At 38.4% G+C, this 26,646-nt stretch overlaps 1 protein-coding gene across 2 annotated transcripts in view; it reads right to left on the minus strand.

Annotated features, from left to right (window-relative positions):
- Positions 1-26,646, minus strand: part of KDM3A (lysine demethylase 3A) — a 31,704-nt gene continuing 5,058 nt past the window's right edge. For both annotated transcript variants that reach the window (XM_055797178.1, XM_055797177.1), the window contains exons 4-26: positions 25,662-25,772; positions 24,011-24,113; positions 23,020-23,144; positions 22,448-22,520; positions 22,279-22,367; positions 19,896-20,047; positions 18,290-18,861; positions 16,812-17,013; positions 14,246-14,460; positions 11,039-11,191; positions 10,712-10,807; positions 10,253-10,380; positions 8,314-8,500; positions 7,652-7,821; positions 6,623-6,859; positions 6,054-6,225; positions 4,939-5,029; positions 4,241-4,371; positions 3,338-3,457; positions 3,114-3,253; positions 1,476-1,652; positions 1,259-1,393; positions 1-745 (exon numbers count right to left, since the gene is read on the minus strand). In XM_055797178.1, coding sequence (XP_055653153.1) covers positions 665-745; positions 1,259-1,393; positions 1,476-1,652; positions 3,114-3,253; positions 3,338-3,457; positions 4,241-4,371; positions 4,939-5,029; positions 6,054-6,225; positions 6,623-6,859; positions 7,652-7,821; positions 8,314-8,500; positions 10,253-10,380; positions 10,712-10,807; positions 11,039-11,191; positions 14,246-14,460; positions 16,812-17,013; positions 18,290-18,861; positions 19,896-20,047; positions 22,279-22,367; positions 22,448-22,520; positions 23,020-23,144; positions 24,011-24,113; positions 25,662-25,772 — 3,660 coding nt within the window. In that variant the 3' untranslated portion in view covers positions 1-664. The remainder of the gene's footprint in view (positions 746-1,258; positions 1,394-1,475; positions 1,653-3,113; positions 3,254-3,337; positions 3,458-4,240; positions 4,372-4,938; positions 5,030-6,053; positions 6,226-6,622; positions 6,860-7,651; positions 7,822-8,313; positions 8,501-10,252; positions 10,381-10,711; positions 10,808-11,038; positions 11,192-14,245; positions 14,461-16,811; positions 17,014-18,289; positions 18,862-19,895; positions 20,048-22,278; positions 22,368-22,447; positions 22,521-23,019; positions 23,145-24,010; positions 24,114-25,661; positions 25,773-26,646) is intronic.

Here is a 26,646-nt window from a genome sequence, read left to right on the forward strand (position 1 = left end):
TTTGAAATAGAAGAATTTTATGTAGACCATTCAGTGTTAAAAACCAGAGAATCAAACATCAGTTCAAATTAAAGAGCAGTTTCAAACAGAGGACATTTGATTAAAAGCTTTTTTTAACATTTAGAAATTTAAATACATTTACCTAAAGATGGTTAACCCCCATCTCTATGTTACTATACAATAGCTTAAAGCTACTTTTAAATGCTAGTTCTATGTTAATGTGAAATTCCAGAACTGCATTCTTATTTTTATGTAAATTGGTTATGAAACTGGGTGACTCCCTACTTCCTCCCACCCCAAAATAAATTTTAAAAATTGGAGCTTTACAATGTCTTGAGTAATATTTTTCAAATGAGTAATTTGGAATAGTTTCTGACAGTTTTATAGGAGGTATTTTGTACAGTTCGGAGAGCAACTCCATATAAAGTTCTATTGCAACCGAGCATTCACAGTATGCCACAGTCCATACATATTACTACATATACATATCAGGTTTGTAAACATTGGAAGAATACACAGAACATAGTACCACGATCCTCTGGTACTGCTGAAAGGAAGATGAGGTAACATTCATATAATCTCAAAGTCCACAGAGGTCCTGACTGAGTAGTTAAAACAGCTGCCAACGCTTCTGTTTCATAGTGTGTGGTTAAGGCTTTCTACCTTACGGTCTGCTAAGGCTGGATTCGTTAGCTCTCAGTATCCCAACTGCATCTTTAACAGCGTGGTATATCACATTCTTCACCTAGGAGGAAAAGGCAGCTGCTTAGTTTTATGAGTAACAGCATGGTTAGGGTCACATCGGAAGACTGATGTAGAGAACACACCTGCACAGCTTTCCCACCTCCCCACAGCCTACGCAGCTCCCTTCCAGCTTAAACACCCTCACCTGCACGACCTTCACGCACATCACTAACTTGTGAAAATAAGGCTCATCCTAACAGGGTATAAACTGACACCCTGTAGGCCTGAGTATTGCGAGTTCAGCTCAAGGGAAAACAAAAGAAACTGAAGAAGAAAACAATTCGAGAGAAGCTTCAGAAGGCTTCCTCAAAACTACTAAAAAGCTGTAACAACTCAAAAAACTTACTGAAATTCCTCTTCGAGACCCAATGCATCAAAGCTGATCTGAACATGAAAGCAACTTGGGTTGTGTGAACACGTCCCCTTACAGGTTTGGTGAGGGTTGGTTGTTGGTGGGGATTTTTTTTGAAAGGGTTAAGAGGAGCAGGGGTCATCTGGAGCACTGGTGAGTTACCTGCAATTTATCTTCATGGTTCGTATGCGTATGCGACAGGTATCTGAATTCCTGAGTAAGCCAGAAGCAGTGTTTGACATGCTCTGGGGATACAAAGTCTTCTGCAACTTTAATACAACTGTACAAATTATGCACCTAGAGAGAACAAACAAGCATTAGCCGTGTGCTCAGAAGGCTGCCCAAGTGGCCAGGCTGTAACAGTCTCCCTGGTCCTTGCCTGATGCGGAGCTCCTGCTGGAATGAAAACTACGTCTCCTAGAAACTGTACAATAGCCCAGCCTTGAACTCCATACTCTTGATGAAGGCGTTTTCTTAGTGATCGGTCCAAGTACCAACTCTGATCATGAATGGGATCATGGTCGACGGGGTTTTCTTGACCTTGTTCTTCTGCAACCTGGAAAGTCAGAAGTTGACAGGTATCACCATATACCAGTCTTACTGGACAATCAAGACCTATCCGTGGTGTTCCACATAGACACGTGCCAGAGTGTGATTTGCACCATGGGTTCAGGTATAAAAGAGTTACACAACGAAAGCTCTGGATTCCTGTTCTGTCCTTACTTTGTCAAGGCTTCATCGTTTCTCAGCCCCTCTCGCTTTACAGATGCGTTGCAAATGCAAACGCAGGAAACGCAAGTAAACCCAATTTACAGTGAGAAGAAACAGAAGGGCAGAGTGACTCACGTGTTCAGTGGGAACTACCATCATATATGGATCAATACTCTTACACTACTATAGCCTGTAGCTGGAGGAAACTACCGAGTGTGGAATTCAGCCCCGAGGCCAGCACTAGCCAGTGTGCTTGCTGACCAAAACAGAGGATGCAAACTAGATTTTCAGGAGATACAAGGCTAGGAGGCACAACAAGCACTTTAGAAGGGAAAACTGAGGGCTGTGGGGAGAGATTTCTGCAAAAAGTTCCAGTATAAATCCAATTTACTGTGGCAATCATTTACACCCAGGACTATAGCCCCAAAACTTATTGGGCAGGAGATAAACAGCTTGCTTCTACTCCCAGACAAGCTGCTGAAAGCCTCACACCTGCAGGTAAGTATGCTACAAGGGACCAAGAAGAGGTGTGAGGCACATCAAAACTCAAAATGCCAACACTTGCCAAATTTGGTATCATGTTTTATCAAGTATAAAATTTGTTCTTTGTTAATACTAGATCTGCTGTAGCCTCTCTAAGCTTCTGCCCAAAACAGCTGTCAGGCTAACAAGGCTGACTGTTGTTCAGATCATCCCATTTATTCTTTTAAACATCAACGTACTAGCTCTTTCCACTTCTAGAGCACCAAAGATGTCCCAGAATTAAGACCAACAAGAACTCTGGACCATTTTTTTTCCTGAATTTAAACACTGAAACAAGCCCTTTTGGATACAGTATCCCATCTTTACTAAACCTTTAACTCCCATGAAAACATCACTTGAAAATTCCCTTAATCCAAGCCTGATAAAGGTATGGGGAAAAAGAAATGTAGGAAAAGGGAGAGAACAAGGAAGAACTTTATGTACCACATATTGTTCTGACACATCCCAAGAACATCTCCCATGCATGCTTTTAAGAAGGATCTAGTTTAAAATTAAAACTGTGGTTTTGTTTAAATCTACGCCAGCTATTTGTTTGTTACATAACATTACTCGTGCTATAAGAAGTGTAGGCAAAAGTGATGCATCTACACAGAGGATAACTTCAAGCTTCAACTCCCTACCCTCCTCAGATCCTACAAGATTCATGGCACAGTAGTTTTGCATTGAATACAACTCAAGTACGTTTGTTTCCAGAACAACTGGGATAGAAAGGAGAAGAGTCGTCCACAGATACGTATTTGCAAGCCCATACAGAACGGCTTACCTTTTTAAGGAATTCACGGATCTTCTCTGTATCTTTAGCAGCATAAATGTGCCACAGAGCGCCAGGTTTTTCTCGACTTTCAGTAAAACGCTTAATTGTCAATTCATCAGAATCGCCATCTTGTATGGTTTTAAGTACTTCTGTGGAGAGTAAACATGAGCAGTTACACTAAAGGAGATTCCCTCCAACCACAGAAATACCCTCCCAGAACATAAAGACTTTACCCTCTTCTTGGTCAGCCTGGCCTTTGGGGATACCCACATAAACCATAACATTAGCAGCATCAGACACATCCAGATGGAGATTTGTTGTGCCGTATTTCCTATCCTCTGGTGTTATTAAGCCTGGGAGAAGGAAAAAGAGAAGAAAAAAAAAAAAGCAGGTACATTAGTAAGACAGAAAGAAACCTTATGCCACTCTCAGCAGCACTATTTGAAAGGACCAGAGAGCTTTTACTTTGATCAGCAAATAATTCCAGTACAGCAATAAACTTTACATCCAGAACCTTGCCCCATCTTGTTTGTGTCTTCCCAAGTGATCTGTATCTTATATATACGGGCTAGGTATGAAGTTATGTTTAAGTCCTGCTAGAAAAGGGTTTTACAGCAGTTTAGAATAAAGCATTCTCAGAAAGCATTTCTGTTTCACTCTAAAAGGCAGCTGCTACAGCGTTTACTAGCCAGGATCTCTTTACTGGCCATGATCAGGCTTAGTTTTAAAATGCCTTCTGAGTAACAGCAGATGAACTAGCCATGGAAAGAACTGCTGAAGAAGAGATTAAAAACTAGGCGATACAGCCCAAAAAGGAGAATTAACGAAAGCAATACAGCCAGAAACAGCAAACAACAGATATATGTGGCCAGGAAAGAGAGGCGGTGTATGTACATGTGGAGCAAGTTGCTTGGAAGACTGGAAATAAGTATTATTGACTTGAAACCACCTGGACAAAAAACATTTAATAAAATCATACAATGCTCTGGATATCACTAATACCTGTAAGTAAGCCAAAGTTTGGTTTTCATATCAATGGTATATTATCTACAACAACAAGGATTCATTTAATTCACAGTAAATTGTAATTTGAATGTGTGGTCAACATGACCTTTGGAGTGAAAGAGATTCCTTACCATATGCATTGTACATCTTAGGGCCCAAATCTGGTCGTACAAAATAGTTGGGAAGTCGAGAGGCAAGGTTGAGCTTGCCACCTCTCCTAGTGTATTCCGGCAATGGAATATTTTTCATCAAATCATCAAACCTAAATTAAAACAGCACATTTCATGTTAAGAACTGATTAAAAGCAGCAGACTAAAACAGACTGCAACAAAAGCTTTCTCCAGTCAAAAACCTGTACTCCTTCCACCAGGGGTTTTACTGGACACCATGAAAAGGAACAGAACAACCAAGATATAGGAATATAGCAGATAAATAAATGTAACTGCTCTGGAGTAATGCTATTTCCTTGTGTAATTATCTCAACTAATATCAAACAGAGTAAGTCAGAATACTTAAAAACGTTTAGCAAAAAAATAAGCTTCAACAGAACCTTAGATTTCAAAATGACCCAGGCTTTTGGGAAGCTTCCAAAGTTTAACCAATCATTAGCAATTTTAGGTACTCACTTTACCTGGCAATAAATACAACGAACTATGTAAAAATTTATCATAAAACTTGTTTAGCATTTCAAGCTATGTCAGGCATCTCACAAAATTGTTCACACGCGACCAACTGCTTCTCAAAGCTGAAGCAGGTGTCAAAATGTAACAGCATTCCATTATTCTGAGGGTGTACCACACAGATGAACAATTTCTTTGTGAATTCTTACCGGGAAGGCATCATATCTCTGAAGTCTTCTCCTGGAGGCCAGTCTTTAAGCTTCAACACCATTGGCTCTCCTTCTTCTGTTCTCAGGCGACCTATTGTCAAATATTAACAAGTCTTAGGTTTTAACAGTTGTACAACTCAAAAATCTAAAAGATCAAAACAAAGAAATCTTTATCTTAGTTCAAAATCATGTTCATTTCACAACTATGGATTTAGAACTAAAGACAAACAAGTTCATCTGACACCACAGTTGGGTATTATTGCCGTGACAAATGTGTGATGACAGGAGGTTTCAGACTAGACAAGTAGCCTTTGCCAGCTCCCCTGCCCAAACACTTCCTACAATTTAGCTCAGGCAACGGTCTTGTATTTGATGTTAGAGTAGCTGATGACAGAACCAAATCTTTTCAAAGATCAAGTAAAAGAAAGGTGCAAGTGAGCCTTCCAGCTCCCACTCTTCTTGCCCCAAGTACCAAGTTCCATAAAGTTTGCATCACACAAACAGATGAAGTAGAACTCCAGAAGCCATGGCAAGTATTAGTGCTCCTGAAAAAAGTTTGTTTCCACCTACGAGTGAAAACAGCACCAAACCTCATGCTCATCTCCTTTCCCCTGCCTTTGTGGTTGTGGTTTTGGGTTTTTCTTGGGGGTGGGGTGTGTGTGTGTTGCAGGGTTTTTTGTTGATTTTTTTTTTTTTAAACCAAATAACTTTAGTTCCTTAGGAACAAAGGACACATGTAAATTAAAAAAGCAAAACCCAATTATCCTGTGAGCAGCAACCCTACACACGCTCTTTTATGTTTCAGTGAGGTGGGCAGAAAAGCTGACAGGTGAACCTACTTACTAGGAAGATCCCAGACTTTCCCAGAATGCTTCCCCAAAAGACTAAAAGGCAGCCAAACATACTTTTGAAGGACAGTCCTCTGTAGGGCTGGCAGTTTCGATCCAGTCCACCATCCCACATACATGGTGAGAATACATTGCAGACACACTGTCCAGGATGAAAAAAAAGCCTGGAACATCTTTTACACTGCTTAAAGATGACAAATTCATGCTAGGGCAAAATTACTGCTGCTGAAAGTTTTACATGGTGGAACAAGAACTCACAGTACTTACTTGAAATATCTTCAAATCCATCCCAGAAATCCCCTACAGTAGCTCCAGTGATGATTTCATTGGTCCTGCAATTCACCAGATCTACTTCCTGTTGGCCAAATTCCTTCCTAAAGGACTCAGGTCTCCAGAGGTCTGCATTTAATTTGTGATGCACTCCTGACACCATTACAGGCTGTGAAGAAGAGTAATACATTCTGAAGAATTATTAAACACCAACAATTCTAATTCCAACCAGAACATGGTAATGCATAAAATGTACTGAGCATGGGAACACAGGCACTTTGCAAACATTGTATTTTCCAAAATAAATCCTCTTACCAGAATTATGCCATGCATTTGATCATTCTTTATTTCAAACTGTGAGACAGCTTTTTATACAAGCTTTAAGTTCAGCAGAATGCTTAGAAACTGATTTCAAATAGTAAAATATACATCCTTTTATCCAAGGATTTAACTGTTAGTGTAGTACGTTTTATGAAGGCTGAGCATTGCTTATCATTGCAGTAAATTTGTACCCACACTTCAATTAAAGGGCAAAACACATCAACTGAAAACCCAGAAAAATTTACCTGTCCCTGCTTCCAGCACTCCCTGAAGACATTCCAATTACTTTCATTGTTGGGATCTTGAAGACATAGCAAGCGGTTATCACATAACCAGTAGTGAGGCGTATCAAAGCCCATTATTGTAGGCTTTATAGTCAGTCCTTGAGGCTTCTTAGGCAAGTCTGTAATGGTTCTATTTTGCACCAGAGAAGCAAAAATGTCATCAAGGATTTTGGGTGTAGTCTTGAGTCCATTGTCTGTCTGGTTTAAAAAAAAAAATAAAAAGAAAGAAAAAATAACAAAAAAGACAGTGGTGTACTTTTCTGTTGCCTGGTCCTGCAGACTTAAGATAGTTGCCACTTTCAAAATTTTTCACTTGAGCTCACAATCATGCATAGAAACAAAAATCTGCAGAACTTTGCTGCCTAGAAACTCACCATCATTAAATGCCAATGCCATTGCTGACATTCTGGCATAAGAAGTTCTGCTCCGATTTACATTTCACCAACGCTGCAGAAAACCATGAAATACAGCATGGAACAGGACTTTCTTTATATCAAAGAACTGAAATGCAGTTACACCAAGGAACTCTCAAAGCCATATTTTACCCCACCATTTTGAAGTCATATCTATAAGAGCAAACAAAGCCCAGGAACATCTGAAGTGAACCAGTCTGCAAATGAACTATGAGAAAGTCACTCACCCACCACAAAGATGGAGGGAAAAACATTCTAAGTTCCTTGATGCTTATTTTTTGAGTCAAATGGACATGCCAATTAATACACCTGCCACACACTAGCCTAAGTAAATTAAGCTGCTTTATCAGTCAGTCCCCTGTCCCTCAACAAGCAAGACTTGCTGATAGTGCCACTAAGCTGCTACTCTAGAAAGCACAAACTGGAGCAACACAGAAACTGAATTAAGTCCTTTTTCCCAAATGAAAACAGAATTTTACTTACTGCAATAAACATTTGTGGTAATTGTTCACAGGTTTAGAACAATAGTCTAAGGCTGGTATCAACTCAAACCTGTAAAACGAAATTTTTCACATACCTTTCCTCCAGAAGAGTTTAACAGATTCCGGAGGAAACCTGTGTTATTGTTGCTCACAGGTGTTAATATTGCACTGTTGAATGTCTGCAGGGCTGCAGAAGGCTTGGCTAAAGTAGGGAGCGGCTGAAGAGGTTTATTTTCATTCTTTGAAATAGGTATGAGGAGTTTCTCTGAAATGAAGAAAAGAACACATCTGAGAATGAAACAAAAATTAATCCTCCGAATTAGAAGTATATGATTTGGATTAATTTTATTTAAGGTAACGAGATACTTCTATATGCATACACATACATATGCAGATATATATATTTATAAAAATAAACCCCTCCCCTCAATACATGTGGATGAAATACTCCTTTTACTTTCTTCAATACTGCAAAGTTTTTAAAAACACGTCTGAAAACACATTCTCAAATTGAATTTTCAAGAATACTTGCACGAATGAGGTATTAATTCAGCTTTCAAAAAAAAAAAAAAGCGCTAACCCTGTCAGGTTTTACTCTAAATCATTGCCATGGACCAGTTTTGCAGCTGACAGGCACTGAACACCCATCCCAGCAGGCAGATTATAACATTCTCAACATAAGATATTGCTGGGTCTGATCTATAATCTTCTGACAAATAGCCACAAAGTGTTTATTCTTCACAGGTTCTGCACATACCTTTGTTCTCTTTATTCACGTTTCCACTTGTTAGATTTGATAACCAACTTAATGAAGGAGAAGTATTCACTGAAGCAGTTTGTTTACTTCCAACTGGTGACTTCAGAGGAGGATCATGTGTAGTGACTTGTGGGCTTGGGGCGAAACTGTTATGTGGAAGGCTGGTCCTCTCTCCAGGTACCAAGTTCTGAAAAAACAAAGCAAAACAAAACCACAAATCAAAACTCTGTTAGATACAAACACACTCAGAAAGGGGAAGCAAGCAATAACATCCAGACTCATTTTTTTATCCCCCCCCCCCAAAAGTTTGTCCCTTCTAACAACATGTGATCTCCACAAGAGGTCAGCATTGCATCCCAGTTTCAGCCAGAGATGACAGCGCAGCAGGATTCGGGATCTCCTGACAAAATTAACAGCAGGCAACAGAGACATCACCCCTCCAGACAAGCTCGGAAAGCTGAGTTTCCCAGATGCATTTTCTGGGACTGCTTTGGGAACCAAATGTGGTTTTAATAGCATGCACTTGCAACCCTAGGGATAGCCAGCGTTCAGATCAGGGCTAAGCTGGAGGTCTAGCTCAGTAGACGGAAATACATAGTGCTCCTAAATTTTTACCCTGAAAGGCAGCAGAAGTCCACTCACCTGCCAGGTCTAAAATACGCACACATATGAGTGCAGCACCAGCTAGCCAGCGCAATCCAAGCACAGGACTGCTGTACATCTCCTGTGCAGCTGATCCACCTACTTATTTGGAGATTCTAGGTAACAGACTAAGCAGAACTACTGCTTTGGCCTGGGATCCTTGCGTGACTGGCTAGATTTCTTCTCTCTGCTCAAATATTACCCAGTCAAGAAATTATTCTGTACCTATGTCTGCTTATTGCTACATTCTTTATTTCATCTCTTAATAAATTCTAATGCTTGGTAAGGATTCCAACTACAATATAAAATAAAATGCTTCAAACTAACAAGCTTATCCTCACACAACCAGTGCAGTACCTAATTTTACAGAGAGGTATAGATAAATTTCAATGCAGCTCTTTGTCCAGGGTCACAGAGGAAATCTTGAGAAACAGAATACTGAAGCTAGTCAGTTGTAGGCTAACTTTTGAATCATGTAAGCATCTTCCTCACTTTTAACACTTAACAGTATCTTTTATCTCTTCTGTTGATTACCAACACCAAAATCAGGTTCAGCCTGCTTCTCACATTTAACATATTTTCCTCAAAGTAAGTTTACAAATAAGCACACAGCAAAATTAAAATTACTTAATTAAAACTGGTTTCTTGCAAGATGCTGCAAAACTAGGCCATTAATTTGTGCTCTGTTTTCAAAAATGAAAAAATACTAGCCATTAACAAATAAACATATGGTGTTGGTTTTGTTTGTTTGTTTTTTAAATATAATGATCAGCAAACTTTCTACGAGGATTCTCAAAGAAATCAGTGCTTCTCCTCACTGCTCTACCCCTCACAATTTTATTCATGGTTTGTTCTTTTATGAATTTCAGTGGTCTTCCACCCTGCATATTCTTTTAGATGCTGTATGTATTGCATCTCCAGGACCCAAGGGATAGCCTACACTTCACAACCATTCCCACTAGTCTATTCTTAAGACTCCTCTCTTAAGGGTTCTGTCAATCTAATCCTATTTTTGCTCTAAAAAAATCCTTACTGAGTGTTTTTCAAGAATAGGTCACTTACTGAGGCATCAGCATGTCAAAGGGACACAATGACATTTTCCCCAAAACTCAAAAAAACAAACCAGAAAGACAAATACTGAATATAAATTTTGAAGTAAAACCTACATGGTGGGGTTATCAGTAGCGGTCAGGATTAGCATGCCTACAAAATCAATTACCGTGGGCTCCACATATGTCAAGTAGGAGACTGAGGCAAACCTATACTACACAGACATAGCACGAGGCAGTAGCAATACCTGTTTTGAATCCTCCTTTAGAGTTGGCTTTGATAGCGCCTTGAACTGCTTATTTGCACAAGGACAATTTGCTTTTATTCCCCATTTTGTTCTTACGGAGTGAACAATATCACCAACATCATAGAGAGCTGAAGGAAAAGAGTCATTAGTGAGCTCACATGTAGTCAGGGCATCCAGCATTCACTAAGACTTTTTAAGAAACTGTGTAGCCTATGGAGGTAAACAATAGTACACGAACACAGTTCATCATTAAACAAAAAGTTTAGCTAAGTCTTTGTAAAGGTCAAAGATAAAATAGAAGTACACAGGCTGTTTCCAGTCCTTGGGCAATAAACACTAAGCTTTTACTAACTTTATTACTAAGAAAACCCACCCCCTCACTCAGTACAGTATCAACAAGTTAGAAAAGACAGCAAAAGCCTACAGAATTTTTTCATATCCATCAAGTATATGAAATACCTTTTCCAGGAATTATTTGCGTAGGCATTAGATTCTCTGGTTCATGTACCTGCCCCTTCACACATTTAAACCAGGAGAAAGTATCCGAGTCATCATCTGTAAAACAAAACAATTTAATTGTTTTATTAGTGCATCTTTCATCCTCCTCTGGAAAGTTACATATTTTGCTGTTATTGATATATGAAACTATGGGCCTACAACATGTTCTTTTTGTTGGGAAGGCTTATCGTCTTGTTGTTTCAGGTTGTTATTGACTTCCAAGTTCAAAACACAGGTTTTCTTTTCTTTCTCCACTCCTTCGTTTAAAGCAGCAATGTGCATTCTCACCTTCATGTAAGCTTTTTTTCTTCATCCTGTAACAATCCACACACACGCCAAAGCCACACTTAGAGCAGACCCAATGAAGGTTGAAGATTGTGGTGTCACAGACATCACACATTTCTCGCACTCCACGAACTGCCCGCTTCCAGGCTACCTGTCCTGCAGTAATTGACAGATCAGTCAAAGTTAGTTTAAAGAAAACAAAGTATTTGAATGTTAAATATATCTACATTAAAGTAATTCACTAATACAAGACTCGGACATGTTTTTGTATAGGAACTCCAAAACAAAGCCTTTGCTCTTACGGATTCAGAAAAGTAGGTCCAGAACAGAGTCTAAGCAATCAAGACCATTTTGCCGTTTCCTGTGCAGCGCCAACTACATCTCTTCTAACATGTATTTGCCCAAGTTAACATGCACACTGCCAACATTCTCCTATATGGAAATTCCACAGCTACTGTAGAAAAAAGAAAAATAGGGTGCTACTAGCAAGCTACACTTAATGCCTAGCTTGCCACAACTAGCTTGTCCTTGTTCTTTATTTAATAGCGTAGTGGGCAAGTAGTTTTCTTCCTTTTAGTAGGTTCTCTATACATTTATAGGTGCATATCAGACCTCAGAATGGTGAGCTGTTCTTGTCTGAAGAACTGATTACTGCTGTTCAGGTTCCTTATGCACCTGTTATATTCCACCTTTCCTCACCCCAAGTCACCTCTTGCTTTTGAGCAGAATATCCCAAGTGTTGACAGTAATTTCCAAAAAAATTACAAGCCCTTCCAGAGCTGTATTATGTGCAGATTATTTCTATCTGATCTTCATTTCACTATGTCACAGCTAGAAAACTAGATTAGACAAAAAGCACACATCTGCCTCCTCCTACCTGCTTCCACGCTTATAACTTCTCCAAAACTTCTCTGCCCACAACACTTCTTACTTTTAAAAGAGAGTTATGAGAGACCATGTCCTAACGTATGCTAAAAAACCCACACCAGGATCCAAGACATCTGTTGCTTTTTATTCTGTATAATGGCCATGAACTATGTATGGAGAAAAACTAGAATAACTTGGCACAATTTGTTCTTAAGTAGGAGGCAAAAATTGTCTATTTGCTTCAAAATTCTTCTAGAAGACAGAGGTCTAAATATCACCAGCTCCATTCTTCTCTGCCTTTTAAAAACATGCACTATATTTACCATTTTCTAGGCCAATCCTCCGATTTCCCCCAAACAGGATAAAGGGGTTTTTGGTTATCTTTTGCATGTCACTTCATATTTTGGTTTTCTGAATTATGTTCTATTCTACTTTTCCTATTCTTTTGTTTCCTTTCTGTAGTTTGTAGTAGAACCTGCCTCCTCCTTCTCTAGGTCTCCTTTTGGTACTTGGTGGCCAAGAAGTAATGTGATCTAAGAAACTGTTCTTTCTATACTAGTCAATCTTTTACTACACAGGGATGATTTCACTCGTGCTCTTCTACTAATCCCTTAATGAACTCTCTTTAAGGAAGCTCTCCCAAATTATTCTCTCCACACTTGCCATGTGGTTCTACCTACCAGTCCAATAACTCACTGGTAAAAAGAAAGGAGGGCTAATCCTTAAGACATACTGTGGAGTACAAAAATACTGAAACATAAATGATCCCCTGGCAAGTAGTATCAGCCCAAAATACTTTGACATGTTGGAAAAGTTCAGTTTACCAGAGGCAGAATTTTTATGAAAAGGTATAATTTGATGTGAACTCCGCCGCAGAAAGTTTACCATAACTTCAAATTGTGGTGGCAGAAGAATCTACCTTTTTCCCATGCCAACTGAGTGAGCACTCTTACACAGAACCATTCAAAGAACAAATATCTAGACTGTAAATTACTTCTTTCCTACTGAGGACAATAAAAATATCTTCCATTTTAATGAAATTAAGTTCCCTTACTCTCACCAGCTGGGGCAGTAAACAATCAAAGAAGAATCAATGACATTTTGTTCCTTTCAAACCAACTTCAGAATTCACATGTGTCTTGGTTTTTTTTTAAGCAGAGGATGTTTCTGGTAGGTATGTTAACAGATGGACCCTCTGCTATTAATAAACACCACACTTCCCTTTTGTTTCATGAATTTCACCCAAAACTTCATCCTCCTGAAAGCATTTCAGTATTCCAGTCTGTACCTCTCACTCTGGCTCCACAAGCCTAAGCATGCTCCAGTTCAAGTGAAGAGCAGAGCTTGCAGAGCCCAAGCAGCCCAGGCTAAGACCCCACAGCAAGCATTTCTGAAGTATCTCAAGTCTTCCTTCCCCTTCTGAGGGACGTTCAAGCCTACTTATTTTTTTTCCTTCTATTCAAAACCTTGGAATGACTAGTAAACCAAAATGATCTTTACATAACATCAATACTACCCAAATGCAGAAGGCCTTGGGTAGACTGTCTTCTAAACTGTCCGGCATCTCAGTCACATACTTAGAATCCAAAAAACAAACATGGTTTTAAGAGTCATTCTACTCTGAGAAGCAATTATGCAAGATCACAATCTTCCCCATTTGTCTGCTCCCGTTTGCTACAGAAAGGTTCTGATATAGCCAAAAACCTGTGTTCAAGGATGCAAAGTTTTCCTTGTAACTGACAGTACAGCTTCATCAGTGCAGACTCCACCACCACCACCACCTCTCTGGTCTGTTCCCAGTAGGGCTGTATGTATTGCTGGAAACAGTCCTACTGGAAACTTCCAAGTTGAAGGAAAAAGATTTCTTCACTGACCTAACAGGCAGCATTAGGTCCATCACACAAGAACAACAAAACAGGACCAAAGCAACCTAACAGAACCTGTGTGGTCAAAATGACAGCTTTTTCATTTAAATGCTAAGAACAGGGGTTTTTGGTTGGTTTCTTGGTGTGGGTTGGTTTTTTTTGTTTGGTGGGTTTTTTCCACACTTTTTCGTAACAGAATTACACTCTCTGCAACAGGAAAAATAACCTGATAAATTTAGAATTCTTTTGACAAAGAAGGGTAGCATTACTCTTCCCTTGCCCCCTGCCTGTGAGCAAAGAATTGTTGATACTAGTTTACACTGGATCTTAACCATTACCTCTCTGAGAAGACAGGGAAACAATGGAGTCTTATATGACATTTCTAAATGAACGCAATATATTCATACACAGGTTAGGAGCTTAAAGTTTCACATAAAGCTATTAACATACAGATTATTTTAATACAAAATGATCTTACTGTGTGGTTCAATCGTAGACATAACTTCCTTTTCAGATATCACTAGCTGACAGAAGTGGTCTCCAATGTTGGCTAGGATATACTTTGCTGTGTCAAGATCTAAACCCACAACATTTTTTGATAAAGGTAGCCACAAGCTAATAGCCTCAGGGTCATACTTATTTGGAGTTAAGAAACCTTCCTCACGCAGTATTCCATGCTTATTAAACTGCAACCTGTGGAAAGAGGGGGGGAAAAGAAGAAAACCCCATTATCTCAAATGTTTTATCAGTTCACGTTCATTCCAATGAATCAATGCCCAAATTGTAAACATGTGTACTGTATGTCAATGAGTGTAACCCTTAATGATTACAACAGACATGGGTAAACATATTGGTCATTAGTGTTAAGCTTAATGTATTGTTAGTTAAAAAAGCAAACAAAAAACTCAAAACATCAGGGTTTTTTGTAGTAAGTTCCTAAAGATTTTTTTTTGTTCACACAAAATCAAATCAGGTTAACAATTTAAAAAAATGCACTGGCATTAAGGATCACATCTAGAGGAGGTAACAGTAAGAACTTAGTAAGTACAACTCACAAGAGAAGTTATAACACCTTAAATACAGAATGTATTTCAGTAACAATTAATTTGGAAGTAGTTGCCGAAAAAACCAAACCTGAACAAAACTTGTGTAAGTTACATTCTTGAGTGATTCTGAGCAGGCAGAAAACCCGATATCAGTATTGTTAATAGTTTATTAAATAAAAACCATCAAGAGTTCTGCTCATGTTATCAGGAACCTTTTTACTAAATGCTGTAGAGGAAGTTGACTTCTGATGACAACATGCGCTCACTATAGTGTTAGAGTGTGGCAAGAAAACACATGCTGGCAAGCAGTATCACCAGACAAATGCCATCTTCAGACTTTGCAGATTTCATATTCAATAAAAAGGGATGGTTTCGTTAGCTTCAAGTTCTAAACGGAAGGATTCAACTGCTTTGAACTGCAAGTCAAAGTACAAGTCTGGATTTTTACCCTGAGAAGATGAATTAGCATAGCCTGTTGTTACTCTGGTCTTACGTGTTTTTGAACATTTCAATTAACATCAGATTATCCCCAGATTTATTATAGTAAAATCTCTAATCTGACGTTAAATAACACATTAGGAACACTTTTTTAAAAAAAAACCTTTCAGCTAGAAAGAGTGCAAGGGGGACAGTGTTGCAGTGAAAGAATAAACTTCAAGAAACAAATGAAAGAGTGGAAGAGTATTTTTTTCGTGATCTTTGCAACCTTTCCACTCTCAGTTTTCTCTCTTCAAAAGGTCTTCGGGCCTATAGCTTCCTTTTTATTCTATCTAGAAACTCAAAAGAAAGTAATTCCTCTGAAAATCAAAAGGAAACCGAAAATAAACAAGCTTTCCACTTCCCTTGTGATAACTAGTATTTTTGCTTTTCCCTTCTAACATCACAAACATTACCTTCTTCCCATAAAACACAGTCCATACCTCAAAGCTTAAATGGGTGTGGGGAGAAATAAAGAGAAGCATGCAACAACATCTGGACATGAGATCAAACAGTTCATGGAAAAAATTTACACAGCTTGAAAACAAAGGAAAGGGCACGTTAAAAAACAACCAGACACTGCAGTTTGACAACATCCACCCTGGCCTTACAGACAGGCTTCAAGTAACAGTTTAACACCCTTTTTGAAAGGGTCCCTCATAGTGTCTTAAGAGCTACAAAGATAAAACATCAAAAGACTTTGACTGTTCAGCTCAAGAATCAGGCTCTGGGGGTGTGTAAAGGATCTGAAGCTGCAGATTAGGTCTGGAAAATCAACCACCACTTGGCAGTCACTGGGTTTTCCTTAAAGTTGTCTTGCTGACCCTCCCCATCTGCCCTCCTGAAACCTAATAAGCATACTCATTAAACAGTTCTATGGCAAGCTTAAAGAAGTAGCACAAACTCTCAAGTGTAAAATGGAACAAAGAACTGAGCAACATAGTTTATTTTGCCCATCACTGTTCCATGACTCCAGCTGAAAGCTCCAGCCACTTGCTGCAACTCTTCTGCAGCTGTGGATGTATGTCTAACATTCCATGTGTCCAACTGCTAAACTTTGGGAGACATGCACAGAATCTACCCTCTCACTAGTATCTCCAATACTACTGAGCTGTAGCACTCAAACTAAACTCACATTATCCCATTGGCACTCAGCCCAGAATAGCAAAATAAAGAGCTCAAAGTCCTGCCAAAATATTTTCTATTCAAATTACACAGTTATAAAAATTTTAAGGGCTAAAAAACACACAGGCAACCTCTCATTAGTTAGGTATATTAGCCTTAAAGTTTAAAAGCTACACACTAACATCTAGCAGTTCCGAACCAGAAACCTAAATGAGTTATTTTGATCAAATAACTGGTTTTTTTCATCTATCCTGGAAGGTGAAGTCCATGTTACAACTAACTGCAAGTACTCAACAGCCCCCCTTTTAGAGAAGGAAAAATGGTCAGATGTCCAACTCTGACGCAGGGCATGTTTAAACAACATCAAGGTCTATACAGAGTCAGAATTTTTCCTACCTTCTAAAGTGAAAGAATCGACAAAAGACAGTGGAGTCTCTTTGCTCTTTGTTCTTCCGATAACTGTCCAAACGGCATTCCCTGCATTTATGCAAGTGAGGCGCAATATTATTGCAGGAACCATCCTGTACAAATGCTTCTCCACTCTGCTGAAGCTTCTTCACTTTAGAAGCATCTGCTAAAATTGACTTGCGAACAATTACTGCAGGGAAGAGTAGCATAGATTAGACAAACCTAAGTTTCTCACATAAAGGTGCAAGCAAATATATTTTACTGAAAGATTCATGTCAACTTATAGGAAAAGTTTCACATTACATTGAAACAAAGTTACACTAAAACATATGCAGGTGGCAGAAACCTGTTTTCAGGTCAGTAGCAACTTTCTCAAGCTATAGTTCCATTGGAGTCATAATCTGTGGGCTCAAGTTTAACAGCTCCTTTTGCTCCTCCACATGGGCATATTCTGAAAGAGCACCTGCTTTTAATGAAAGTTCTTCAGCTATCAGGGCTGGAGTATCTGAGCACTGAATAGACCATGGTATGAAGTGCCCAGATGTCCCAAGTAATAAAGACAAAAGTACAAACTGGCCATTTCTCAGTCATGTTTTCACCCTAGTGATGCAACGGTTTTCAGCATCTTAGCATAACAGATTCCAAACACCTCTCTTCCTCCCACATTGCAGGTGAGGCCTAGCAGGGCCCAACAGTGACTGCTTGGCTGACTCTCTATCTATGTTAATTATGGAATAGCAGATAGTAATCCAAGACGAAGCAACATGAGATTGAAAAGAAAGAGGTGGGTGTGTAGGCAGATTCCCAGAACCCTGAATGATTAGCACCTGATGCACAGCACAATATGTAATATCAGGAGTCCAGCCCTTCCCCTTCTGTCCCATGTGGAAGGCTCAAAGAGCATGTCAAGTGGAACTGGGCCACAAAAAGCATAGAAAAAAGGTGGATTTTTTGGGGGTTGGGTGGTTTGGTTTCGGTTCAGGGTTTTTTTGGGTGGGTGGTGGCTGTGTTTTTTTGTAGTTGTTTTGGGGGGTTGTGTTGTTTGTTTGGGTTGGTTTCAGTATAGTTACTAAATGAAAGACCCTCTTAGACAAAGCTTTATTGAGAACTACCACCATCTCTCACCCCACTTACAAAAGTTCAGACCAAAAAAAGCAGTCTCATCATACCATCAGAATTTGTATTCCAAACAGAGCCCTGGGTTTGTAACCTATTTTGCCATTCTGTTCTGGCATACATTTCCTAACAATTTATTTCTAGAAATTATTATTGGTACTTTTCCTTTATCAGGAAGGGACGTTCTTCCTCAAGTTTATTGCAAAAGAACCTACAAATTACTCAAGTTCCAGAATCTCTCACACAAAGTAAATTACTAATTTTGCATATGTTACAAAGGACCTATTTCTATGTAATTCCACAGAAACTACAAGGACTTCCAAATGACAGGAAGCTTCAAAAACACTTACTATTGTCCTGGACCTTGGCACTTCCAGTCCAAAAGCTTTCATTTTCATTTCTGTCATAAAGGATCTCATTTGAATTTCTTCTAATAAAAAATTCCATGTCCATAAGTTCATCAATCTTGTTTCCTTTGTGGCTGTTTTGGCTATTGTAATTGCTCTGTGATTTAACTCCAGACTCAGTAAAAGAGAGAAGATGAGCATCTGAGGTTGAGGGTCTACAATCTAAAGTCCGCTGCAGTTCAACAGTGCTACTGACTCTGGGTATTGCTATGGAAGAGTTAAGATGCTGCAACTGTTTTACAGAAATGCATTCTTTTGAAAAGTTTGTTGTGGGCTTCAGAAGAGGTTCATTGGAATTTTTCAGGTTGGTTCTTTTTTCATTAGTTGAATCAGTCAAAGATGAAGATCTTGAGGTTGCCAAAGAGGTGTATTTACCATTTTGATCATCAAGATTTTGCGTTTGTTCTTTAGATATAAACCCCACTTTAGGAAAGGCCATCAGATCTTCCTTCAATGGTTTAATTCCAGTATTAAGACAAGAAGGATGACTTTCTGGTAAGCTTCGTCTACACGTGCTGAAACACACGACATACAATAATTAGACAAAGAAAAAGGTGTCAAATGAATCAGGATGTCAGCGGCTCAATTAGTCACATTTAAACCTTGAAAGAAGAAACTAAGTTGTGTACTTTGAATTGTGACGTTGCAAGATTTTTAATTTTGTGGGAGGTTAAATAGGTTCGTGGTTTTGAGCTTGGTTCTTTTATTTAGGTTTTTTGGGGTTTTGAAAATATCAAAACCAAAGGAACTGAACAAAATGATAAAGCTGTACACACATGTAGGCACACACAAATTCAGGTACTGCAGCCACTCCACTACCTTCTCTCAAACAGGTACTTACATTGTCTCCATGCAACAGCTGTATAAACAAAAGCATTTCACTTGCATGTCTCTGTGAGAAGATTCTAATGCTCAAGGAAATTCTGGCTGGCACTAGAAGTCTAGATTGGAGACAATAGAAGTGTTCCACGCAAAAAGCTCAAATAAAATAATCATCTTTTCCACATTTATCTTGTGAGATATATACACAAAACTAAGTGGAAAAAAGTATAACGCTTTTTAAAGCTAATACACAAAATTTGAGTTTTCCTGTCATACTGTTTCTGCCATTACGCTCATTTTTGTGACAGAGTTGGGGGTAACAAAGGAGTTTGAAGGCACTGGTGTTCAACAAATATAATTGAGAACCTGTACTTGATCTTCAAAAGCAGCTAGTGTACAGGACACCTGCCTGAACGTGTTCCATTTTTCTTGGGGCCGGGGAGGAATGTGTCTGACAAAAAGTAGGCACCACATCAGTTTACAGATGGGTACGATGAAGCAGTAACATTTGCTTGTAACACTGAAGGGCAACTACCTAAAGGTAGAAAAGAATATGGCATAAGTAAATTATGTATTCAGGGCAACCGAGCCTAACACTTTTCTAAGCCAATATTACAGAAGACTAATTACTTGAGTTCTTTAAAAAGACCTCCAAGTTTGTTTTGCTAAGAATTGGAGTTATTTTGGGAGCAAAAAAAGTCTGCACGAGTATAAACAGATTCCTTACCCCTGAGGAGTTTCTGCACCAAGATTGGGTGGCGAGTTAGCTGGCAGGGGTAGGCCTTGGTGCCTTTGGTCTTTATTAGCAGGAGTACATCCTAGCAATGCTTCACCCAACACAGTTGGTACTGACTGCACATGTCCCTGACTGGGAGAAACCTGTAAGGGAGGTTTTAATGGTTAGGAAAATTCAGGATAACAGAAATACTGCTTCGCAGAGTTCAGCTTAAAAAGAAAAATACACTAATGCCCTTCCCACCACATTTAATAAAGCTTGAAACCCAGTCCCCACTCAGTCCATAAGATGGAAAGGCTTTACTGTTCTTTTAAACTTTATAGGTTTCATGAAACACCATTCACATTAATTCATTTTCACCCCAGTTAACAACAAACTTTTTTGAGGGAAGGAAGGTGTATTACGAAAGTAGAAAGGAAGACAGAAAGCTCTGCCCTTCATAACCTGCCAAAGCAATAATCTTTCTAAAATAATTGCAGTAATCAGAATTCAGAAATAGTTTTCAGACCTCATCTGAAAACTGTAGAAAAAATTAAAACCGTGAAGTTAGTCTGACAACATTACCAAAAATCTAGATGTGAACTTCCTTGTGGTGAGAAAATTTCTATACTAGGATTCTAGAAAGTGTTAAGTAAAGAAATTCTGTGCTGATCATAAATCTACAATTCTTTTCAGAATACAACTGGCCTACCAAATTAGCAAGTATCTTTAGAAACAGTAGTTTTCCATGGGGCTCCTTCCTCTGCTCTAACATCCATATTCCACTCCCACATGCTCAACTTACTGCTGGAAGTTACACTACAGACCTATTACCATCAAGTCCAAAATATTTCCTTTCTGCTTTGGTGTAACACAGCTGTCAGGCATCAAGACAAGCTCTCAAAACCACACTGGAATTAATTAACTCCATATTAGAAATCAAAGTACTATCAGATACTAAGTTAAAAAAAAAAATGGCTTCAGCTTATCATCCCCCTATATTCACATCCATCAAAACCAGAAACAGAGCTTCTGTTTTCCTCATTAGAAAGTACACTCACTTGTAACCATTTTGAAAAAATAGTTGCAACACATTTCCCAAGGAGTACAAAAGCGGTAAAGGATCCAGTCCTTTGAAGGAAAGCAGACTAGAAAATTAGAAGTAAATAACTTCACTACTTTAAGGAAAAACTATGGTGAAAAAACAGATCATTATAACTCTTCTGCAGGACATTTGGAATGTGAAATACATGCAAAGCTGGTCGGTATCAAGCAGACTGCTCAGTGACTGAGTATGCAGAAAGCTAAAGAATGTCAAAATGAGCACCCAAAAGATGCTAAAGGTGCTCAAGCACAAGTTATAGAAACATCAGTAGAGTATGACTGCAATGCACTAGCTACTTCATTACTGATTTGCTGCATGCTCTTCCTCAGCAGTAAATACAAGGCAGATGACTCTTCATTGAGGAATCATACCCCGTACTTGCTACCTCATGTTGTGTCTTTGTGAAGCCCTTAAAGATTTCTAATAGCAGTATCTAGTCACTAGCTAGATCTACACAGTTGACTTGGCACAGGACTGCCTGCACAGAAGCCAAGAAATGAAGCCAAAAACCTGAAACAAAACTGAACCCTCCCCCCACCACCAGTCTAAAGCTTCCAGAAGGCTACTCCTTTCTAAAATGCAGTTTTTGTTCTGAAACACTGGGGCAAAATTATAAGGCAAGTTTGAAGTACTGGTCTTCAGCCAAACCATTATTTTTTCATTTGCATTTCTATACTTAAGTTACCCAGATCATCTTCTGACCTTTGAGACAGTTTTCTTAGGTCTCAGTGACACTTGGCAGGTCACTCACAAAAGAAATAAATGTAAACATGCAAGTAATAGAGAAGTAGTCCTATTCCTTTTTTCTACTGGAACAACATTCTTCCAGACTGCTGCTTGTGCAGCGTGAATCCCCAAAGTGTGCAACTGTAGCTGAGGTGGTTTTTTTTTTTTCAGGTTTAAGTACAAAACAGTTAAAGAAAGAAAATGGAAAGCAAAGGTTATAGACTTGAGAACTGCTTTGCGTTTCCTCCCGCTACAGAATACAGGACCAGACAGGCTAAATCCTAAGCAAAAGGAGTGGGCAAAAAAGCACAGTAAAAAAAAACAAACCCCAAACACACCACCACACCAAAAAAAACCCAACCAACATTAGCTCAGTAACTTCTTCTCTGATTATCACAAGGCAAGACGTTTTACCCAAGCCTAGACAAGTTTCAAAGAACTCACCACACCCTCCCAGGGATTATATTTATTATTCCCCATTCCTATCTAATTCTTATTTAAGACTGTTTGGAGAAATGACATAACCATTATGTAACAATCATATATAACATAGTAAGACATTACCTCAGGAGAAGATTTTGTGTGTTTATTATCAACTTTTCCACTATTCTCAGGTAACTTCCTTTTCGTCCCCGCAATTCTTTTAGATTTATCTGGAAGAGAAGGTGATCAAGATTAGTCTATCACAAATATGCTACTTAGTGTTTAAAGGAGAAACAACAATAGGTCTTACCACATTTTCCATTGTTGTCATATATGATTTCAACGTGAATTAACTCTGGATCAAGAGTTTTTAAAGCTGGAATCTTGGAAAGGAACAACACAGAAGCAGCCATTTAGAGAAGTGAAAGCTAATGTTTGACTGTATTTCTCTTAGGTGCGTTGGTACAGACTGAGCTTAGATGCTTAAATTCTAAGTTTTTTGAATACCAAGCTGAATTTAACAATATATTGTTGTGACAGTGTCTCTGCATGAAAACACACATATAAACTGGTGCTTCAGAGCACTGTCTACACAGTACAGAAAGCAAAGAAACCAGGATCATACAGTTGCCTTGCTCTTCAAACAAAAATTCCAGGTTTCCCTCATTTTGCAAAGGCAGCCATTGGTTACTCTATAATTCTACCAGCACCATACAGAAACACTGTGAGGTAACAAGATTATTCTGCACTATGCTGATCCCCATTTTTTTTTAAACTTATTACAGTAAGGACCGAATTAAAAATGGTGTTGGTGGGTATATAAAGACAAGTTCTCACCCATTCCCCATCTCAGTCTGTAAACCCACAGCAACTGGTTCTTACCTCCTGACAGTTGACTTCTAGAGTTCTTGTAGCTGGATTACCATTGACAACAACTGCCGTGAACCACTGAGTAGATGGATCCAGGCTATAAATTCTAATTTTTGAACCAATGATATTTTTTCCACCTAAAAAAAGAAAGAGAGCATGAAGATCATCACAGTTACCAAGACAAATTTCCTGACAGGACTGTATGCAAGATGCAAGTAAGCACAACAAACAGATTCTGAGATTTGAGAGTGGAAACTGAGACAATTTCCACACAGCTGAGGGGCAAGGGGTGGGAAAGAATGATAAAACCATATTACAGCCACCTCCTTCCTGCAGTAGTTCAATGAATTTTTCTGCACATTAAGACACACAGCAGAGGCTAGAGTGACCTCCAGATTTCAGACAGTAAGACAGGTAAGTAGACACAGAAATGAAGATTCAATGATTAAATGTGAATTTTTCCTCTCTTTACAGTACTGGAAATGACAACCAAGTTGCAATATTTACCTTTCCATAAAGGTAAGATCTTCATGCATAAGCAAGCACATGACTAGAAATATGCTCATACGAACAACATAATTAAGAATTTGAAGCTGGCAAATCTAAAAATAACAATTTTAACATGAATAAAAAAGTAGTACCTATATAAAACTTTGAAGTTTTATTAAACAGCAGACTGGAGAAAAAAAAAAAAAAGAGGTACTTGAAGCAATAAAAAACTCCAAGTAGTTTCTGTGACAGTTGCTACAAATTTGATCTCTTTCACAAGCACCTGGTCATCTATATGCACCTAAATTATGTACTCACTCCTACAAAGGAAATATTCAAAACTCTATAATCCTTCACATTTTACGTTCACTGCTGCAAAGGAAAGTGGAAACAGTATTTTAAAAAGCTTTTAGGGATAAAAGAGATTACTGTAATTTACACCATCACTGCAAGGATTTCCCTTTTGACTCCAGTATTTATGGTCAGAGTTTTCCACTACAGAGTATGCTTGTACCTTGTACTAAGCGTGTTTCATCTAGATGTTTCTTAACCAAAGCCTGAATTTCTTCATTAACATTTTGATCATCCTTAAGAGGAAGCCTGGAACTGTCCACATCCTATTTAGGGGAAAAAAAAAAAAGTCAGTATTAAGGGTAATGCTTTTGATTAACAGAACCACATAATATTTAGAAATGAGATAGCAGCAACTCATAGAAGTCCAACAAGTTTCTCATTACTCAGTGTTCCTTCAGCTCCTAGGATATTGTATTTGAGGCAGACATCGTTTCCTTACCACTAATCTAGATTGACCATCTGCAAGCCAGACTCAAGTGAGCTTTTCTTAATTTACAATGTTAATTTAGGATTTTAAGTTCTCAGAAGCAGTAATTTAGTAGTCCTGAGCAAATGTAAATGCCAGTATTTTAAGTTTTATGTTTCTACTTATGATAATGATGGGATCTGGTCCATCTCAAGATGACATTATAAAATGTTCATATGAATGAAAAGTCAGCTACATCTAAATTATTCATAATTATTCAGTATAATGTATTTATATTTTAGTAATAGAGAAAAAAAAAAAAACTATCTAAAACAAGCTGCTTGACAACATTTAGAATCATTCTGAAATGAAAGTTTAAAGCAAGCTTTTACCAATGGTTCCGAGTGCTAATAAAAAGGGGGTTGGGTTGGTTTTTTGTTTTGGAGGGTGGGGTGGGGTGTCTGTTTGCCCCAAGCACTGCTCTGGTATTTGTAAGCAGAAGGCTGAAGAGCTAGTAGTCAAGAAACTGTTATTCACAATACCAGAGAAGCAATCTTCTCCATTGCAGTATTGAGATAAGGTTTCTACATAAAGAAATCTCTACTCTGTTGCTGAGCCAACACAGGCAAGACTACAATCTACAACTCTAATTTTAAGTGATTCTTCTATTAGTTTCTCAAGAGGAGCTATTTGCTGACTGTTAACATGTCAAAGTGGAATACTAATGACAGCACTACCAACAGTCTCAACATGGGGCATCTATTACTAGTTTCATTTAGACTGTTTATAGGTCTTGAGAGTAGTTTCCTGGAAAGGTAAAATATTTTATCATTGGCAGACACTATTCTTCAAAATACCTGACCAGTCAGTCAGGTGGGGCAGTTGTTTCAACCCATCTCTACCTAATTTTCACTAACAAACTTTCCTCCTGGTGCTCAATAGAGACTACACTTCAACCATCTCATTTACATCCTGTCCAATTCCTTACTTGTTTAGGATTAGAAGTGATGTGTTTATATTAAATAGCAAGATTTATTCCAGACTTCCCTGCAACTCCTTTCATAGTAACGATTCGTGTTCATGAGAACAAAGGAAACTATTCCAGATTATCCCCGCCATCAGCATGATGCAATTTCTGTCACCCCAGCTGAATAACTACTGTCCTAGCACACTCCCTCACCCCCTCTCTTAAGTGACCATATCCTGCATCAGCCTCAGAAGTTTTTTTTTTTTAATCAACAGACATATTACATTCAGAACTGATATTTATGAGTTATGGTCATAAACACCTACTCCCAAGTTTTTACCCATCTGAAGTTGCATTTAAAAGATATTAACTTGACATAGCTTAAATATTAAGAAAAAAATAATTATCTTCCATCTTTATAGTGCCACACAAAGTTACCTGAATGGGTGTCAAAAGGTCTTTAGAAAGAAAAACACATTTCTCTTCACCAAGATAGCGCACTGAAACCATTGATCCCAAACCAGCTTTGTCCACTAAGGATTTGTAAGTCTAGAAAAGTGATAAACATTTTCTTAGAAAGAGAGTAAGAAGATCTCATGAGTCTTCATTTGCATTTAACATTACTTTAAATTTAATTATTTTTTTAAATTACCTCTTAAGATACCACTTCTAAATGTGGCAACTCTTGAAACAAAGTGACTTTCTAATAACACTTCTAATACATGCTTAATAAAGGAGTTACTGGACTGTACTTAAAACTAATTTCATTTATCAGAAAGATTTAGGAATTCAGTTCAGGTGGCTGTCATTAACAATCATTAATCATTCATCTCACCATCAAGAATTTACTAATACTAAGAGTTCTAATTGTGGATACGGTAATGAAAAACCATCCTTATGGTAGACTGGGGGAATAACGAGCAGACCAATGAAGGTGTGCTGCATGGCTTACAATGAAGTTTCAAAGCTCATGCAACATGGACAATATACTGAAGCCTTAGCTTAGGCAGATGTGACAATTTGGATAGCCTCATAGTTGTTACACTGCTGTAATACAGTGACGAAATTGTGTTCAAGCATGCCAAAGGATTCAACAACAGACAAGAAACAAAAATTTCCTTTAAAAGCTTCTGAACTCTTCCCAACGTGGTCAAGGTTAAATACTGTCTAGTCTTGCAATAACAGTTCTGAGTGGTAGGCATAATGACTGGCAAGAATAACTCCTCCCTATGTGAAAGGTACATTTGTGCTCCATTTAAAAGAAAAGAAGTCATTCAGATAGGGTGTGTATTTGCATTTCCAAAGGACTGATCAAAAGAACAAAGACCTTCTTCCCCTTTGTTGTTTTCACTTCAGTTAGGACAGCATTGGCAAAGGGGCAGTATCACCCTTAAGAGAAACAAGAGTGTCTCCAGGAGCAACT

Source organism: Falco peregrinus, chromosome 2 (genome assembly GCF_023634155.1).
Source record: "Falco peregrinus isolate bFalPer1 chromosome 2, bFalPer1.pri, whole genome shotgun sequence".
In the NCBI taxonomy this organism is placed as follows: Eukaryota; Metazoa; Chordata; class Aves; order Falconiformes; family Falconidae; genus Falco; species Falco peregrinus.